Source organism: Saimiri boliviensis, chromosome 1, assembly GCF_048565385.1.
Source record: "Saimiri boliviensis isolate mSaiBol1 chromosome 1, mSaiBol1.pri, whole genome shotgun sequence".
NCBI classification, from domain to species: Eukaryota; Metazoa; Chordata; class Mammalia; order Primates; family Cebidae; genus Saimiri; species Saimiri boliviensis.
Window position 1 is genome coordinate 98,087,513 of NC_133449.1, and position 19,231 is coordinate 98,106,743.

The 19,231-nt window shown below is 44.4% G+C and overlaps 1 protein-coding gene across 3 annotated transcripts in view; it reads right to left on the reverse strand.

Annotated features, from left to right (window-relative positions):
- Positions 1–19,231, reverse strand: part of MBTPS1 (membrane bound transcription factor peptidase, site 1) — a 62,573-nt gene that overhangs the window by 4,838 nt on the left and 38,504 nt on the right. For all 3 annotated transcript variants that reach the window (XM_003922802.4, XM_074400684.1, XM_074400689.1), the window contains 10 exons: positions 16,650–16,794; positions 12,960–13,148; positions 11,951–12,123; positions 10,076–10,191; positions 9,372–9,528; positions 8,207–8,331; positions 7,426–7,503; positions 4,617–4,757; positions 2,033–2,164; positions 657–783 (listed from right to left, as the gene is read on the reverse strand). In XM_003922802.4, the coding sequence (XP_003922851.1) occupies positions 657–783; positions 2,033–2,164; positions 4,617–4,757; positions 7,426–7,503; positions 8,207–8,331; positions 9,372–9,528; positions 10,076–10,191; positions 11,951–12,123; positions 12,960–13,148; positions 16,650–16,794 (1,383 nt within the window). The remainder of the gene's footprint in view (positions 1–656; positions 784–2,032; positions 2,165–4,616; positions 4,758–7,425; positions 7,504–8,206; positions 8,332–9,371; positions 9,529–10,075; positions 10,192–11,950; positions 12,124–12,959; positions 13,149–16,649; positions 16,795–19,231) is intronic.

The window sequence follows — 19,231 nt, forward strand, 5'->3', positions numbered from 1 at the left end:
AAACAGGGACCGGCCATGCCAAGCTGGCTCACCCTGGCTGCAGAGCGAAACAGCAGGGTCAACTCAAACACTGGCTATAGAAGGAAACTACGGAAATGAAGAAGCCGAGTTAAGACAGTGAGACCCAAGAAGGAGTCTGGACAGCGACAGCAGCAGAGGTCACAGCCTGTCATCAGAGGCAGGGACATTCACCCCCAGTCACAGTATGCACAGGACGTAATGACACAGAAGCATGCTCTTCTTGGCTGGGCGGAAACCGCAGCCCCCGGGGATGACAGAAGAAGAGAACTAGCGGTATCTTATCATTAATGTCTCAAACAGGGAACACGCTGCAACCGGCAGCTCTCAGCTCCCCGACCACAGGACCCAGAGCTCCAGCTCAAATGTAATCACTGTTGGATCATAGTTTTTTAAAAAAAGAATTAACCAAATGTAACCAAATGCTAATTATCCAAAGCACTTTTTATGTAGTATATCACCAAAGAGCCTACTTCCAAAGGCCAATATGGGGGTTCACTAAATGACTATTGCAAATGACAAGCTTGAAGATCTGGCAATTCTGTAATGATGTCAGTAAAATTCCATTCTCTCCTATAAAAAAAGCAGTGACTCGTAAGCCCTGTGGAACGAGTGGAAGGGCACAGGCAGACACTAACCTGGGCGCCGTCTCATTTAAAGGCTGTGGCTTGGCCCAAGACAAGTGTGGACAGGCTGGCAGAGGCCGAGGTTTTGGGTCCCCCAAATGGGCCTCCAGGACCTTGGAGTAGCGATGAAGATGGTTTCCTATGGTTAGCAGCAACATCAACAAAAAAAGAAAATCATCTCTATTATTAAAACGCAAAGGAAAAAAAGTGCTTTATGATGACTTTGTCTGCTTTCTCAAAACACAGCACAGAGCCCATGCGCTCCGTTTAGCTGTCCTCCACACAGTGCAGGAGCCACACCTGACTGGTTCGTCCCAGACAATGTGTGTTTCCTTCCACTGCTGAAGGGGGTGAGAAAATCGTAACTGTTCCCTTGAAGATAGGCAGATGTATGCACATCACTGGCTGGTCAACCTTTGCTGACCACCAACTGTACACGCAAGGCCACACTTGCGGAATCTAAGGAAGCTACAGACCGGTTTCATGGAAAAAATACTTCTCTTCTAAAATAGTTGATTCTCTGACCAAAAAAAGCACTCGCATTTTCAAAATTCCTTCTATTTCTTAGATGTGCATCAGTGAACACTGCAGCTACCAACCACATGCAGCTGAGCAAATGAAATAAGGTATCACGTGTTTACATTCTAATATTCTTCATGTATTGGGCTCCAGTACATTATTAATTTCATTTGTTTCTTTTTACTTTTTAAACGCAGCTCCTGGAAAATGTTCCATGATGCCGGTGGCTCACATGAACCTTCTATGGACAGCACTCCAAGGGCCAGCAGGCCGGGGACTCACAGGCACTTACACCCACCCCGATAAGTGCCAAGCAGCTGAGGGCCATGGCACCGGCACAGGCTCCAGAGGCGACCTGAGGCTCCACCATCACGTACCGCCTGGGAGATCTCAGGCAATTACCTGATTTCTCTCAGCTCTCATTTCTTCATCTGGAAACCGGAAATAATATCTATTTTCACAGGATTACTGAGAGGGGAGTCAGGTCATCGATGGAAGCATCCCAGACTAGTGCCTGGGACCTGGCGAGTGCTCAAAAACACTAGTGATTTCTCCTGAGGACCTGTAGGAGCCAGTGTCTTTCCCTGTGAGAGCAGGACAGTAAACATACTCTCGGGGAGGGGGGTAAGGGGTGTGACTGGAAAGCAGCGGCACACTGGACCCTCGATAATGTCCCTCCGGGGATGTAAGGATGGCCTCTCGGCAGGTGAGAGCTGCTGCATGATGGTCTACCCGCAGCCATGATGAAAACCGCTCAGCGGTGCACACCAACTGGCTGAACTTGCTGGCGGGCATAGCCACTGGCTAAAGGAGCATCATGTTCAGCTGGATCCAATTACCCGCCCAAGGCATCCTGCCCATCCACTCACCTTCCATCCTCTCTGGAGTGACTGAGCCTACTCCGCTGGGAGGGCGCTGGCGGTTCCCAGAGTGACTGAGGCTAGGAGGTGTCACCCCATACGATGTGTACTGGAGGAGGGCATCAAGAAGCCAAAAGCAGTCTGCAAAGTCAACAAACCTGTTTAGGAATTCCTTTTTTTTTTTTTTTCCAGACAGAGTCACGCTCTTCTCACCCAGTGAAGTGGTGCAATCACAGCTCAATGCAGATTTAAGCTTCTGGGCTCTAGCAATCCTCCTGCCTCAGCCTCCCAAGTAGCTGAAACTACAGGCACATGACATGCCTGGCTAATTTTTTATTTTTTGCAGAAATGGGTCTCTCTGGTCTCAAACTCCTGGGATCAAGTGATCTTCCTGCCTCAACGTCCCAAAGTGCTGGGATTACAGGTATGAGCCACCACATGTGGCCCATGATTTACCTTTTAAAAAGAAATCTCTACAGGAAAATTATTTTAAAGTTAGTCCCCAAAAGAGGGGAAAATGGGAGTTTAGAAGTCACAAATTTAGGTCAAAGTAAATACAACACGTTCCAGATTCCCATTCTCCTAAGACATGTATTCTCGGTGGCCCAGCCCAGCCAGATCAGCACACATAGGCACAAGCTGAGCAGGGCTCCACTCCCAGTGCCCCAGGGCTCTAGGAGGTCAGCACCACTGTCCACCAGGCTGCACCAACTGCCCAAGTGCCACACTCAGCTCCTCATGGACGGGGACAGAATGGAGCTTATCTGGCGTGAGATCACGTGACACCCATGAGAAAAGAAGGGCCTGAGAGCAGAGGCTCAATGGCAAGAGGGAGAGAAGAATGGGGGCCACGGCTCCTGCAGCGTCCTGGAGGCTCTCTCGGAGAGAAGGAACTGACACCCCAGGGGGTGGAGGCAAGGCCCACACCCATGGAGCGTCTATTCACCTGAGCTGGGCGTGGAGTCAGCAGGGTGCCAACCACTGGAAGACTGACAGCAGAGAAAGGGCAATTTGTTTTCAGGGACATCTCAGGGGCTGAGCACTGGGCTAGCAACAGCTCCCGTTCACAAAGAATCCTGAGACCGAAGGCCCCACCCTGTATTTAAACCTGGAGTTCCTGTGCCCATCTTGTTTCTCCTGCATCTGCCCTTCAGGTCCCATTAACATCAAGCTGGACTAGACAAGATCCCTGCGAGAAAAGCCCCATTAACTACTTTCCTCTCATTAAAGGACATTTCTGGTCAAGTGCTTAATGCCCCTGAAAGATTCAAAATGCTGCCATTTTAAATTTAAAGACTAGACCATCCTCTCAGGCATTTAAAATTTAATAAAGCCTCTTACCAGGAGATGTCAGGTCTTAAAATCTCTGTGGAAATAAAACATTAATCTCTTGTAACTGTGACTTTAACCCTCACTTCTGATTTTTATTTTATTTTTTTTTTTGAGACAGAGTATTGCTCTGTCGCCCAGGCTGGAGTGCAATGGCACGATCTCGGCTCACTGCAACCTCCACCTCCCGGGTTCAAGAACTCTCTTGCCTCAGCCTCCCGAGTAGCTGGGATTACAGGCATGTGCCACCATGTCCGGCTAATTTTTGTATTTTTAGTAGAGATGGGGTTTCACTCTGTTGGCCAGGCTGGTCTCAATCTCCTGACCTCGTGATCCACTGGCCTTTGCCTCCCAAAGTGCTGGGATTACAGGTGTTGAGCCACTGCGCCCGGCCCATTTTTGATTTTTAAAAAGATCCATCATAGTCTAGGGATTTACATAAATGCCAGGAAGGCAGTCAACTTCAGCCTGAAGCAGAGGGGAGCAAACACACCTCTCGGGGCCTTGTTCTTGTAACTCACCACCTGCCCTCTGCCCGAGTACCCCAGTGGTCGCGGTGCGTTAGAAGACTGGTTTCAGTTCTGGTGTTGTCATCACCTTACCAGGTAAAAGCGTGGAGCACTTTACCATTCCTTTTCCTCTTTAAAAAAATGAGAATAGTCTGTGCCCAACCTTAAGCCCCAAAATCTGAAGGATGCGTCAAGACTGAAAAAGAGGTGGAGGAAGAGGACTGGTGTGGCTGTTTGCCTCCCCTTCATGCCTCAAGATAATAAACACTCCTCCTCACTGATAAAGGCTCAGAAAAGCCTGAACTCCAGGTCTGGGAGGATAGCCAAGGGCCAACCCTCCAAGAAAAGAGTGGGTCGGACTGAAGAAAGGCGCCCCCATGTGGCAGTGCCCACAAAGTACAGGCAGCAGGGGGCTGGGGGAAGCCTGGGGCTGGCAAGCCCCAGGGAAGTCAGGGAAGGGGCTCTCCACCAGAATGTGGGGGTTCCAACCTCCACTGGCCTCAGAAAGGTGAAGATGGAGAAGCAGCATCATGGCCCATAAAAGTAGCTTTGTTTTGCTTATTAAATGTGTGCAGACTCAGACACCTATCAAACTATTCCAAGCAATCAAAGTGACTGCAACTTCTCCAGCTGAGCCTGGTTCAAGTGAAAAGATGTTAGCTGACCTGCCAGCATCTCACGGGCACCTTTCCAGAGACAAAGGGAGGAAAGGATCTATGTGCTGAAGTCACTAAGGCCATTTGTGTTTTTCCTACCCTTCTGCCGGTGACTGTCATCCAAGCAGTTGGAGTCCCCATACAGTACAATCCGGCCTCCACCCTCAGCTGGAATCTGATAAAGTCCCAAAATAGGGACGTTTTCAACAACTGCTGTTTCCTGCTTTAAAACCTCCAATCCTGAAACGACACAACAAAAACAACAGCATGAGAGTTTCTGTTGAGCAATGAGTTATTTCCTGCTTACCACTTGACATTTAATCCACGTGACACATAAACCAAACTGTCGAAATCCAATCTTCAATTAAAACACTGCAAATGTTTAGAACAGAAGAGCCTTAAGAGTAAGCCTTCCAGAACGGAAATGTCTTAAGTACCATTAATTTGTTTTAGCAAAATTCACTTTGCATGTATTTCCATATCCACTTTCATTTTCCCTTGCCATGGCAGTACGTAATATTTACCATTATAAAGGTGCTGCCTCTATCTCAAAAAAAAAAAAAAAAAAAAAACCAGCATAAAATTTGTCCCCTCTTATCCTGAAAAGCCTATGTTTTCAGACACCTACACACAGGGCAACCAGCAGCTCTTGCTGAACATGCAGGTTTCTCTATGAATACAGTCATATATACTAATACCCAGGTTTCATGCTTTATTATGAAAAGCTAGGACAAATGTAACTAATTTTTAAAAGTACGTTCACATATTTTCAATTTAGGTTTAAGACACCAGTTACATTAATTTCACAGACACATGTTCCAACAGCACAGACTCCTATCTTTGCCCAGATGACATAATTTAAAATGTTTAATTAATCAAGAAGTCAAAAATGTATAAATGCCATAGGCAGCCTCATCAGTGGCACCACCAGATAATCTGAGAGTGTCTGCCCCAGGGGAATGCATTCCTCAGCCCCAGAACACGATGCTCGTCTTCCTCACAATCTGGTATTGTCTGTGTTGCTAACATCTGAAATGTCTGTAGCTACAAAAACGTGACATTCCCTGCTCTCCGTACAGTAATCCCACTAGGAGCTGAGTAGAAAAAAAAAATATGCTTTTCTCTGGAGGAAGGAAGCAGTCAGACAGGAGAAACTGGAACACACTCACCACCATTTGCCTTGTGGTATTTGATACGAGTTTTATTTCTGCCATTGGGGTCTTTTCTGATCAGGCATAACCCAAATTTCTATTTTCAAATTCTTATCTTGTACCCAAAAGATTATTCATCTTAAAGCCCTTATGGGAATAAAATGCCCCTTCCTAAAAAGGATTTCATTTTTACGCTGTAGTGGAACATGGAAAGAAAGCATGCGGACTTCAATCTACTTTTGCTTCTCCCCACCCCCCCCAACCAAAACCAAGGATTTCCCAGAGAGCACGAGCCAATGAAACCATCGCTTTGACCCCTTGTTTATAGCTAGGACCTGAAGTGATACTGTCTATGAGGAATGCTTTGAGAAAGAATCACTAACCCATGGCCAACCAAGCCTGTGACTGTGAAAGCAATCATTATGTGCCTAAAGTTTCGACAGAACCCTATGAAACACAGATCCAGTTACTCATCAACCCTGTTTTGATAAAAGGAAAAAATCCCTTCCAGGTAATATAAAAATAAATTCTACATTACAGTTGCAAGTAGGTAAGCTGAGATATCCTATCTTTTCATCATCTCCAACTAATATAACTATTCTTAACATCCACATAGAGAAAATGGCGACCTTTACAATGGAGGGGGGCCTCTCATTCTGAAACACACAGTATCAACTTGCATGAAAAAAATGGATCTTGTGCATTTTCATCAGCCTATTGTTTGGGGCACATAACAGTCTTAAAGCTCTCAGCAACCCTGTGTAAGAGCAGACACAGGTGGTTCAGAATGACAGCTGTTGGTGAGAGGTCACAGGACGGCTGTGCTGTGGTTTCTGCTCACCTGCCCATACCCTCCTTCACCTGGCTTTCGGGAAGGTAGAGGCAGCTCACTCCCACTGCTCTCCAGCTCACCGTGTGGCCATGGTACATTAAGCACATGGTGGTATCACGAATACCAGTTCTAGGAGGGCTGCCATGGTGCCTTCCTGGGTGATGCCTGTACACAGCTGAAGCAGAACTGCATGCAAACACCACTCCTCAAAGAACTCTGAGAGGCTGCTGTATAATGAATGTTTCTTATCTTTAAATGGTTCAGAACTCCAAAACATGGTCAGAATTTTTCTAAAACCTTAATAATCTGGCAATCATAGAAGCAAAACAATTTAGAGGGTAACAAAAAATTCATCAAGTAACCTTGACAACAGTTTTTAAAAATATATAAAATAATTTTGCCCCTCTCCTGAAGGAATTCAATTTCTTTTGCAGCAGTTGCTGCACACACACATGCACACACACACGCATGCACGCACACATACACACATATTCAAATGATCAGCAAGAGGCTATCTTACCTTAGTATCCCTCAGAGCCTCTACCGAGAAGTCCTGCCTATGGTGGGTACCATTCAAATAACATCGCAACAAATTTTAAAAGAAACCAAAACTTCTAATGCACATGGGATTTCTCATTGGGGTGATAAAACTGTTCTGGAAGTAGACAGTGGTGATGGTTGCACAATTTTGTAAATATACTAAAAACCACTGAATTGTACACTTTAAAAGGGCAAAGTTATGGCATGTAAATTACATGCAATAAAGCTTTTATTAAAGAGCGAGAGAGAGAGAGAGGGGAGAGAGGGGGAGGGGGAGAGAGAGAGAGAGAGGGGGAGAGAGAGAGAGAGAAAGAGAGAGAGAAAGGAGGGGAAAAGGGAGAGACAGAAAGAAAGAAGCAAAAGGCCCACGAACGGCATCCTTTACCTTGGTCCTTGAAAGTCTGTGTTATCACGATGCCATCTTCTGGAAACTTCGCGATGCTGCACCCTGACGCATAATACACTAGAAAAGAATGTTCAAAGTCACGGGAACGCTGGAACGTCGTCACAGCTACTCATTTGCCCAAAGTAAATTCTTCAGACACTATGCATTTTTTAAAAATTGTCTTTAATCTTGAGGAAGGGGCTGCTCTTGCCTTGTTACACATGAAGTACAAGTAATCCCTCAAAATTCAAGTAAAAAACACTGCTAACCTCAGGTTTCTGTAGAGATTTGGTAATTCAACGAAAAAGTGCTATTAACATTAGATTTCTGAATAGATGTAGTAATTCAGAGCAGCCATGGCTCAAAACAAGCTGCCCAGATCTGCAGAATGAGAAGTAATAATGCTCAAGATGTTCTTCTCGAAACCAGCTACCAAAAACTTATCTGCGACAGCTTCCTACACGAGAAACACAGTTACTTCATGAAGCGCATTTTGTAAATAAATGGAAGCTATGAGGCAGTTTCCATTTGGGAGTATTACATAAAGACTCTTAAAGGTAGCACTAAAATTAGGAATGCCTACATAAAATATTTTCATTTAAAAAAATCTGGACAAAACTAGAGCCTCATGGATGTACTTTTGAAACTACTGGTGAGTTCTTTCCACTGACTCCAGCTGAGGAGTCATCATTCTCTTTTTCAAGAAACCTAGGTTTCAGGAGGGTACCACTTCTGCTTGCACACCTAATACCAAGGCCTGGGAGAACACGCGGAACCTTACTGTCATGGTTTGCCAGGGTGAACTCTCCTTCATACAGACCATCGCTGAACCCCATGTTCCACACAGAGAGCAGCTCATTCAGAGCCGGGATGTTAGCTCCTCCGGTGTCTGGCATCCACCACTGCCTGTGAAAGTGACGGGCACACAGGAGCAGCAAATAAGACACTCCATACACAGTCAGTCCCCGTGAAAACTCAGTTTCTCCTGCCACAATCCAGTCCATCCACACTAAGGTTTCAACTGGAACCAACTGTCTGAGTAAAATGGCAAATGTAAATGCTTCGGGTGATGTGCAGAATTAATTAAAGCAAAATTTATTTTATGAAATGAAAATCAGTACTTCACTGAAACGCACCATAGATAACTGCTTAGCCTAGACCCAGCAAGGATCAGTGAAGGAAATGAGATAAGAAACAAACATAGAAAAGTTCAGTCACAGATTCAAAACATAAAGGTGATACATTTATAATACACTGGGAATCCTTGATCGCAAACAAGGGGAGGACATTATTCCCCTTGAGTAAATGAATTACTGTAACTATAAGTAAATTATTTATTACGTATTTACGGTATACAATATATACACTTATTTACAATAATTATTGTAAATACATAATAATTTATCTAAGTAACAGTTCCTTTGGTGCATTTACATTTGTATACACTCAGTAATAGAGAAAGGACGGAAAAGAACTAAACAGAAATTTGAAGCCGAAGTATCTAAGATTAACGAGGAAAGACCATGAACCCTCTGTATTATTAATAGTACTCGGCATCAATAAACATCTTACTTTCTGCGCGACTTTCAAAAACATCTCTACCGTACAATGGGCTATGTTCTTTTTTGCGCACTTTATTTTTTCTTTTTGCGATAAGGTCTCTCTGGCATCAAGGCTGGAGTGCAGTGGCTCGATCTCAGCTCACTGCAGCCTCGGTCGCCCAGTTTCAAGTGATCTGCCCAACTCAGCCTCCCAAAGTGCTGGGATTACAGGTGTGAGAACAGGCACTCAGTCGAAGGAGCTTCTTTCTAATCAAGCTCTCTGAATGTGTCTCTACTAACTGGAAAGACCACCAACAGGTCAAATGATAACTTAAGTATCTGCTGGGTAGAATTTAATACCCCAAAAGTCCCATTTCTGATCCAAATCCCAATGCACATCAGTACCTTGTGTTTTCATCATAAAACTTGACTTTTCTCATAACGGAAGTGTTGTACCAGTCACTGAAGATGATGAGCGAGAGTCCATTGTCCACGTCCCTCCGGAGCTTGGTGATCTCTTCCGGGAAGTACTCTTCCTCACTGTCCACCATCAGCAAAGTGCCTGATGAACAAAGAACCAAGGCTGGGAACTGTCACCTCCGAATGACAGGACACCACCGCTGCAGAAACGCAGTGTCATCGGGTCCACGTCTCAGGTTACTGACACCTAAGAGACTGGTGTGTGCCTCCCTATACCACTTTGAAAGGGGCTAAAAACTAGAGGACCAGGGTCCAGCAACACACAAGGATTAACTGTGATCTGATTTCATTTGTGGTGCTCAGGATAAAGATTTTTCACTCACTTGAAAAGGAGTGAAATATATGCCAGAGTTCCTTTTAACTTAAAGAAGAAAAAAACGAAGAGTACCAATGTCCCAATTTCCAGTCAGTCAGACAGTCTTGTATTTCAGCTGAACATCACACCCATCACCACCCAATAGGAAAGTATGCCTGTTTCAGAGGCTCGCCATAGGCTCACCCAGCTGTGGGGCTCAGGGCGCTTCTCCCTTGGTACCTATCATTGAAAACTGGGATTCACTTCTCAAACATTTAACAAACATCCAAACTGCGCGGAAAGGCCATCTGGCTAGCACAGCATCGCCACTTACCATACTGACTGGCATCAAAACATGTGAAGGGGGCCCCAAGGACCTCCACAAAGTAGCCCATGCTTCTAAGATGCTGGTACATATCCCTGAAATTAGTGTGGATGTGATCACCATTCCTGAAAAACAATAAGCCACGGCATTAAAATGATGTCTCTTTACTGGCAGTAAAGGCATATCCAGCCACAGGGCCGCCTATGCAGCAGCACCATGCTGCATAGCACCCACAGAGAAGGCCTGTATGGTTGGGCCACTGCCACAGGCATCGGCCGCAGCAGACCTGCATGCTCTGGCCTGGGTACGTGGAAATGGCTGATAAGAAGAAACCATAGGCCTGGCATTTACATGAAAGAGCTAAAATGACCAGAAGAAATGGCCAAAGACATGTTTAACGTGTACTGGACCAGCACTTCAGCAGTGGCATTCATGTGTACTGCTGGCAACCATCTGTGTCTGACCAAAGAGCTTAGCAGACGGCGTCGGGAGTACAGGGATGCTGGAACAAGCCACGCAGGGCCCTGGCACTGAGACAGCAGCAAGGCTAACTGATGTCGCTGCCACTGGTGAGCTTTCCATCCCTGCCCCTCCCAAATGTGCTCACTTTTCTAAGAGACACTGTATACACCCTCTGGGGTTGCCCCATTCTCACCTCCCAGCCCCCCAACACCCTATTTCTCGGCAGCACAGACTCCAGGTACTCTTCTGCAGGTCCACAGTCTCCCCTGGGTCTATGAACTTCCCAGCACTTCCTGTCTAACAGCCTCTGGTCTGAGTCCCTCCAATCTGGCTGCCAGAGACATCTTCTTTTAAAACCAAGTCTGACTCTAACTATCCTGGTCACATCTTTCAATGCTTCCCCTTCCCCTACTTTAAGCATGCAGTTCAAATGAGTCCATTCGTTAACACAGCAGTGAGCCTGACTTATGGGCCGTGAGAAAGTCAGCCCAGCTCCCCTGCAGGGAACAGGCACAGGGAGAAGGGTCATGGGGACTTGCAGGGAAGGAGGAAGCAGTGCCAGATCCTGAAGGGTGGCAGGGGTCACACCTGGGTGCTTGGCCAGGTGAGGAAGTCTGACTAGGCAGTCAGTCACTGGAGAGCTTGAGGCGAAACATGTTAGAACTGGTATTTTAACAAGATTACCAAGGATGCTACAAGAGGAGTGGAATCAGGGCTGCAACAGCAACAGCAGTGGCACTCAGGAGCTACTGATGCCATCCAGGCAGGAGATGATGATGGCCTGGATTGGGATGGGAGAGAGAAGAAGGCCAGAGATGGAAGGATCCAGCATGTAGTCTGAAGGTTAAGACTCACAACTTTGCTGACTGGCTCAGTGGGAATGGGAAGGAAAAGAGAGCAGTTCAAGAGAACTGCAAGCTTTTAACTGCACAATCGTACTTGTGAAAGTTTCAAAAGAAAAGTCAGGTTGTACATGGCAAAGGCCCGGAATGTCTCAGTGTCACGAGAGTCCAGGCTCCACAAGAAGCTGAGCAATATCTCCTTCTTAAAACTTGAAGGGGCTGGGCACAGTGGCTCATGCCTGTAATCCCAGCACCTTGGAAGGCCAAGGCAGAGAGATCACGAGGTCAGGAAGAGACCATCCCGGCCAGTATGGTGAAACCCCGTCCCTACTAAAAATACAACAAATTAGCTGGACGTGGTGGCGCATGCCTGTAGTTCCAGCTACTTGGGAGGCTGAGGCAGGAGAATTGCTTGAACCCAGGAAGCAGAGATTGCAGTGAGCCAAGATCACGCCACTGCACTACAGCCTGAGCAACAGTGGGAGACTCCATCTCAAGAAAAAAAAAAAAAAGTTGCAGGAATAGCAGTGCCTCTGTGGTAGGAGGCTGGGGAGGTGAAGCGCATCTGTGGGGTGCTTACCAGTCTAAAGGGTCATTCTTCATCCTTAAATTATCCCTGGGGAAATAGCCAGGTGGATAGCGGAGATTGTGGTACTGATCCCAGAGAACTCTCTTGCTTCGTGGGGGAGTAGGAATTATCTTCACCTTAATGGGGAGCTTTACTGTTGACGTCTGTTCTGCACCATTTTTTGACTAAAAAAAAAAAAAAAAAAAAAAAAATGCCCTCATTTCCCAGAAAAAACTTTCAGGTTTAAAAACATCATTTCTATTTATCAATTTAACCTAAATGATTTGAACACAATTTCCAATAACAAATGTTTGATAAAACATTCATGTATCACAACTAAGTCCATTCAAACACTTACAGAGTTTAAGACTTAAAATATACCAGGTGCAGTGGCTCACACTTGTAATCCCAGCACTTTGGGAGGCTGAGGCAGGCGGATCATGAGGTCAGGAGTTCCAGACCATCCTGGCCAATATGGTGAAACCCCATCTCTACTAAAAACACAAAAATTAGCTGGGTGTGGTGGCGCACACCTGTAGTCCCAGCTACTTAGAACGCTGAGACAGGAGAATTGCTTGAACCTGGGAGGCGGAGGTTGCAATGAGCTAAGATCACACTACTGCACCCCAGCCTGGTCACAGAACAAGACTCCGTCTCAAATAAAAAAATTTTAAGGCATATTCTATTAATAAAAACTAGTAGACCTTCAAAGGATTGACCCTACATTTCCTTTTAGAGAATACGTATTTTTGGTGCATTCCTTTTGAGCTTGAAATCTAGTACAAAACAGTCTTCTGTGCTGCTGTGTGGCCACAGAACGGCAAGCACTAGCACTCAGTGACTGAGCTAGTTCTTCAAACTCCAGCTGCTCCGGAGGCCTTGAAACCATCAACTGTGGCCATCAAGGATAAACCTGTCTGCAAACTATACTTCCAATGTAGACACCAGCCATTTTCTGTCCCTCCCCAAAAGGTGATGTCAAACAGCTAAGAAAACAAGCCACTCCCCCGCCACGTCTTACCTCCATCTCTGCTGGGGAAGCCACAGTGATCATAACGTGACCCTGAGCAATGCCTTCCCAGGAAGCTGCTTTCTTGGTCACAGAAATGGAGATGGCCAGGTAGCCCGACCAAGGCCATAACACTGAGGAGTAAGAGAAGGCGACTTCAATGTTGTCTCCATTCTGTGGCAAATAGGGCTGCCAGTCAGGCTGCAGGAGAAAGAAATCACACAAAGGCTGAAGTGAAAAGCTCCAAGAGAAAACATGCGCAAACCAGAAAAACTCAACTCTTACCAAAACTGGTTTCTGAGAAATATTTCCCTACGAGGAAAAAATGAAATTTATACAGATACTAAGTAACTACAACCAAAGTAGCTTATGGACTGCCTGGAACATACCACGAGAAGAGTCTAGAAACTGCTATTTCTGACAGCCTCCAATTTTATGGAGACATGTTTTTTTCCCCATCATAAAACAGGAGAAACTTTTGTCAAAGGTTCTTTGATGAAGAACTTTATCTGACTGACAGGGCTTAAACAGATGAAAACTCTCAGATTTAAGGTTATATCCCAATTAGTTGTATGCTTACAAAAATCCCATTAATTGAAAGTAGTAATAAGACAGCGACACCAAGTGTCCCGAGTCACATTCTGAAGCTGGGAACAGGTGGCCAGAGGGAGGGCTGGCTCAGCTGGGTGGGAGGAAAGCAGAAAGGGAAGCGTGAGCAGAGGCCACCTGGAAGAGACGCCAGTGAGCACTTGCAACTAACCAGTTATTTCAGAGAAACCCAAATTACTTATCTCCCTCACACCCCACACACCCAGAACTTACACCTCAAGTAAGCCAGTGTGTTAAGAAAGAAGTATGAAAAAGAAACACGTCTGTAGGATATGGCATCCCAAATAGGAAGAAGAGGGATTTTGAATGAATGCTCTTGGGGCCACTGGTTTGCAAGTGAAAAGCTTTTGCCCATCTCTTGTAACACATATCAAATTAACATAGATGAAACATATCTAACTATCATATACGTAACAGTAGAAAAATAAAACTGAAATTTTATTATATCTCTGGAAGGATAAGTTTCTCATCTGTTAAAACAATTAAAGTCATAAAAGATAAAAATTTAACAACCTGAAATGTAAAACTTAATACGTAATATTAAAAGGAAAAGAAAATCAGCTGGAGAAACATTTTGCTTAAAAGACAGCAATGGTTAATTTCTCTATGACATGATGATCTTGTTAGGATTGATAGAGAAAATCCCAATTCCAGGAGAAAAATGGGCCAACGCAATGAAAATGTAACTCATACAAGAGGAAATACACTTAGGAAACACAACCAAAGATATCCACCCCAGAAATAACTGAAGTGCATATTCCACAAGGCACCCATTTTCCCCTCGAAGTTTAAAGCTGAAAGATGGGCCACCTAGAACAGCCAGATGCCCAGCAACAGAGGAACGGGTCAACGCCATGTGGCCTCCCCACCCAGTGGCACGCTACTCCGCCATGGGAAGCAGTACGCCACGGACGGTGCTACGACGTGGACAAACCCTGAAAACCTGAAGCTGAGGGAAGGAAGCTGCGCACAAAAGGACAGATGAGATATGATTCCACTGAAGGGCGAAGTTGAACAGGCAAACCCACAGAGACAGAAAGCAGACTGGCTGCCAAGGGCTGGAGGGGGAACAAGGAGTGACTGATCATGAGTAGAAGGTTTCTTTCAGCGAATATTCCTGAAGGAGATGTTGGCACAACCTTGTGAGTATAGTAAAACCCACCAAACTGTACAACCTAAAAGGGTGAATTTCATGGTATGTAAATGTTATCTCAAGTTTTAAAAACACTAACGGAATAAAAAAATTTCAAAAGACAAATCACCCAGTGAAGGTCTAGTGGAGACACCTTCCCTCTGAATCCTACCAGCAGCAGTCTAAGCCAACATACTCTACTGGGCAGAATTTGGTAGGACATGCCTTGAATGTTCACACCTGAGTCAGGGAGCGAATCCAGGGAGTTTACGTTAAGAAAATAGTTCAAAAGAAAAGAAAACCATATATGCAAAAATATTCCGTGAAATGTTTATGGTTGAAAACTACCTAACAGTTCAAAGAAAAATAGTAAACAAATTATGATTTATTATTTCTAAATATAAACAACCATTAAGAAGTATACTGGTGCCATGCATATAACTGAATTTTTCAATGTTTACAATATAATGAGAACTACCAAAAAAATGTAAATTTTTGCCAACTGCACAATAACAAAAAATAAGTATTGCAGATAAAGTGGAAAAGAACATTTTTAAAAAAGCAGCCAAGTTAGTATGCTGAGGCTGGAAGTGAGTTTTCTCTTCTTTTCTATTTTTTATTATTGTGATCTACACAGTACGATTTTTAAAAATTTACAAAACTGCCAGGCGCGGTGGCTCAAGCCTGTAATCCCAGCACTTTGGGAGGCCGAGGCGGGTGGATCACGAGGTCAAGAGATCGAGACCATCCTGGTCAACATGGTGAAACCCCGTCTCTACTAAAAATACAAAAAAGTAGCTGGGCATGGTGGCACATGCCTGTAATCCGAGCTACTCAGGAGGCTGAGGCAGGAGAATTGCCTGAACCCGGGAAGCGGAGGTTGCGGTGAGCTGAGATTGCGCCATTGCACTCCGGCCTGGGTAACGAGCGAAACTCCGTCTCAAAAAAAAAAAAAAAAAAAATTTACAAAACCGTATTTTAAAAAAAGACCGCTTCTTCCAAACACAAAGGCCTATCTACACTCATCAAAGAATAAAACACTGGCTGACATGGTGGCTCACACCTGTAATGCCAGGACACTGGGAAGCTAAGGCAGGTGGATCACCTGAGGTCAAGAGTTCAAGACCAGTCTGGCCAACATGGTGAAACCCCATCTCTACTAAAAATACAAAAAATTAGCTGGGCGTGGTGGCAGGTACCTGTAATCCCCGCTACCTGGAAGGCTGAGGCAGGAGAATCACTTGAACCCAGAGGCAGAGGTTTCAGTGAGCTGAGAGATCGCGCCATTGCACTCCAACCCAGGCAACAAAAGTGAAACTCTGTCTTCAATAATAATAATAATAATAATAATAATAATAATAATAATGATGATGAAATACTACAACTGGGCCTTTAATTACAGGGGCAAAATTGTACAGATGAAGAACAGAAATGAAATCAAATTGTAAAACGTCAAATATAATTAGTTGACTCAGGAACCAAACTCAAGATGTAAAAAGTAAAACTGGTTTCATTAATTTGATCTTGACTTACTCTGTAACAGACTTAGGATATAACAAACCACTACATCCAACAGCCCTGGTACCCTAGATAGGGCTATTTCTGTTTTGTTTTTTTTTCTTTTTCCAGACAGGGTCTTGCTCTGTCACCCAGGCTGGAGAGCAATGGCACGATGCTGGCTCACTGCAGCCTCAACCTGCTAGAATCAAGTGATCCTCACACCTCAGCCTCCTGTGTATCTGGGACCACAGGCGTGCACCACCATCCCCGGCTAATTGCTTTATTATTTGTAGAGACAGGTCTCACTTTGTTGCTCTTGACATCCTGGGCTTAAGTGACCTTCCCTCCTCAGTCTAGAACCTTTCCTTTTTTAACTTCAGCAGAAATAACTATGGCCTAAAGGTCTGGGCCGTGTCTAAGTTCACCATCAAGTCAGAGACCAAGTCAGAGAGAAGTTTCACCTTATCTACAATTCTTCCTGTGACTCCCATGCCGTTGAGGATGGTGACATTAACAATTGTCGGCATTCCTCCATAGTAGATGGGCTGGGAGCAGTAGGGCCACATGTAGGGACACTCAGTCAGATCTATGTAGCTGGGGCTCAAACTGAAATAAAGAATACAGTGTTAGAGTAGACCATATGAGAAAACTACAATAAAGCAACACAGCTGTACAAGAAAGAGTTCACAAAGCAGACCTAGCTTCAGAAGGGCCTGCTTACAGGGCTGCCCTAGGCTGGCATCTGGGAAGTAGGCTCTGGAATGCTCCTACACAGATAAGGCCTCTTTGCCAGTCTGCTGTCTGTACAAATACAGTGATGCACAGGGAACACCTCTCTGCTTTTGCAAGTCTAGCGCTCTGGGAGTTGTGACTGGTAGAGAATGAGTATGTGACCAGCCCTAGAGTCTCTAGAGGGCTTCCTTGGGCACACACATGTACACGTGTCAATGCAGTCTGCTGCTGGAAAAGGGGTCAGCTCTGTGAGACCCTGCCTGGCAGAAGAGAGGGAAGAGCTTAGGAAGCTACGCCTGGATTTCTCCAGGCTCCCTGTGTGAGGTATCTTTTTCCCTTACAGAGCTCCTTACGCATCCTTGCTGTGCCACTATAACATATCTTAGTCCACAGGCTGAGTCCTATGAGTCCTAAAGCACCAGGCCTGGGAGAGGTGCTGGGGACCCTGACAAAACAATTTGTGTCACAGTGCTGACACAAGTGCTCCCGCAATTCTGCTGGTTTCACGCTTTCCCCTTATCTGAACTGAGTTTGTGCTGGGTTCACATCACTCCTAGTGAAGCAGCAGTGTCAGCTATGCTCCAACAGGTGAAAACACGGGCAAGAGACAAGCGTTTCAGACAAGACATGACCCAAGATGGCCTCCCCGAGAGTACCAGGCATACAAGGATCCTGCTTCTCAAGCTGCACCCACATGCAGTGGGCATGCAGCTCTGCCCAACTGCTTCACCTCATTACAGGAGATGCCAGCCTTTCTCAAATAGCAACGATGGTAGGAGTATTTTTTATTAGTTTGTAATAACAAAGATGCATGTATCTGGGCCAACTGAATTGCTATATAAGAAACCAAATGGAGTATGTTTAGGGATACTGTGACTTTCACAGACAGTTATAATCAACACTTATGACAGCCAGTCATCTAAATAGATACCACCTTCACAAGTCTAAAGTTCACAAAAAGAAGAAAAAGAAAAGGAAGTAAGTACAACCTAGTTTTAAAAATCCTGAATGGGTTGACCATGTGACTATAACGGTATGAATCAGCAAAGGTACCTGTTCTACCTGAAATGTGTTTGTAAACTTTGCAGGCAACTGTGCTCTGTAAACAGTTTAATTCAACTACTAACTCAACATGAATCAACTAAGAAATCATTATTAGCGAAGAGAATTCAACATCATATTAAGAAAACAACACATCAAAACCAGTGAGATTTATTTCAGAAATGTAAGATTGGTTCAATATTGGGAAGCTCATTAATATCATGAACCATATATATTAATAGGTCTAAAGTATTCATATGATTACCTTTCTAGATGCTGAAAAAGCCTACAAAATTCAATGCACAGTCCTGATGAAAACAGTCAAAAAAACAGCACTAGACAGAAAATCCAGCACCACAATATATATATATATATATATATATATATATATATATACGCACACACACATACACCTTAGTGATAAATACAGCATCTTACTTAATGGAGAAACACAAGAGGCATTTCCACTAAGATTAGGAATGACACAAGGATAGCCACTACCACTACTGCTATTCAACACTGTGTAGAGATACCAGCCCAAGCAACTAGACAAAACTAATCAACGAAGCCTTACGAGTTGGTAAGGAAGACATAAAACTATCTTTATTTCCATATAACAAGATTAGTATACTTGGAAAACCCTAGAGAAGCAATAATAAAACTAAAACAATAATTCAGTTAGGTAGCAGGATATAAAATTAACATATAGAAATAAAACCAGAGGATAAAGAGAAAACCTCATCTACAATAGCAACAAAAAGATTAAATACTTAAACTTACCAAGAAATGTGTAAAACCTACATGAAGACAACTGTAAAACCTGCTGGAAGACACATAAGACTTGAGCAAATGGAAATGGATCCTTTGCTCTCAGACAAAATATCAGCATTATAAAAATATCACTTCTAAGTTCATTTCAAATTTGATATAATTTCAACAAAAAATTCCAACAAGCGTCTTTCATAGAATTAAGTAAGTTGATAAGAAAATTCACAAGAAGAAAACAAACATGCAAGAACAACAAAGAAGGGCTGGGCGTGGTAGCTCATGCGTTTAATTCCAGCACTTTGGGAGGCTGAGGCGGAAGGATGGCTTGAGCCCAGGAGTTTGAAACCAGCCTGGGTAACATGGCAAAACGCTGTCTCTACTAAAAAGAGAAAAATTAGCTGGGCATGGAGTGTGTACCTGCAGTCCACTTACTTGGAGGCTGAGATGGGAGAATCACCTGAACCCAGAGGGCAGAGTTTACAGTGAGTGGAGATCATGCAAC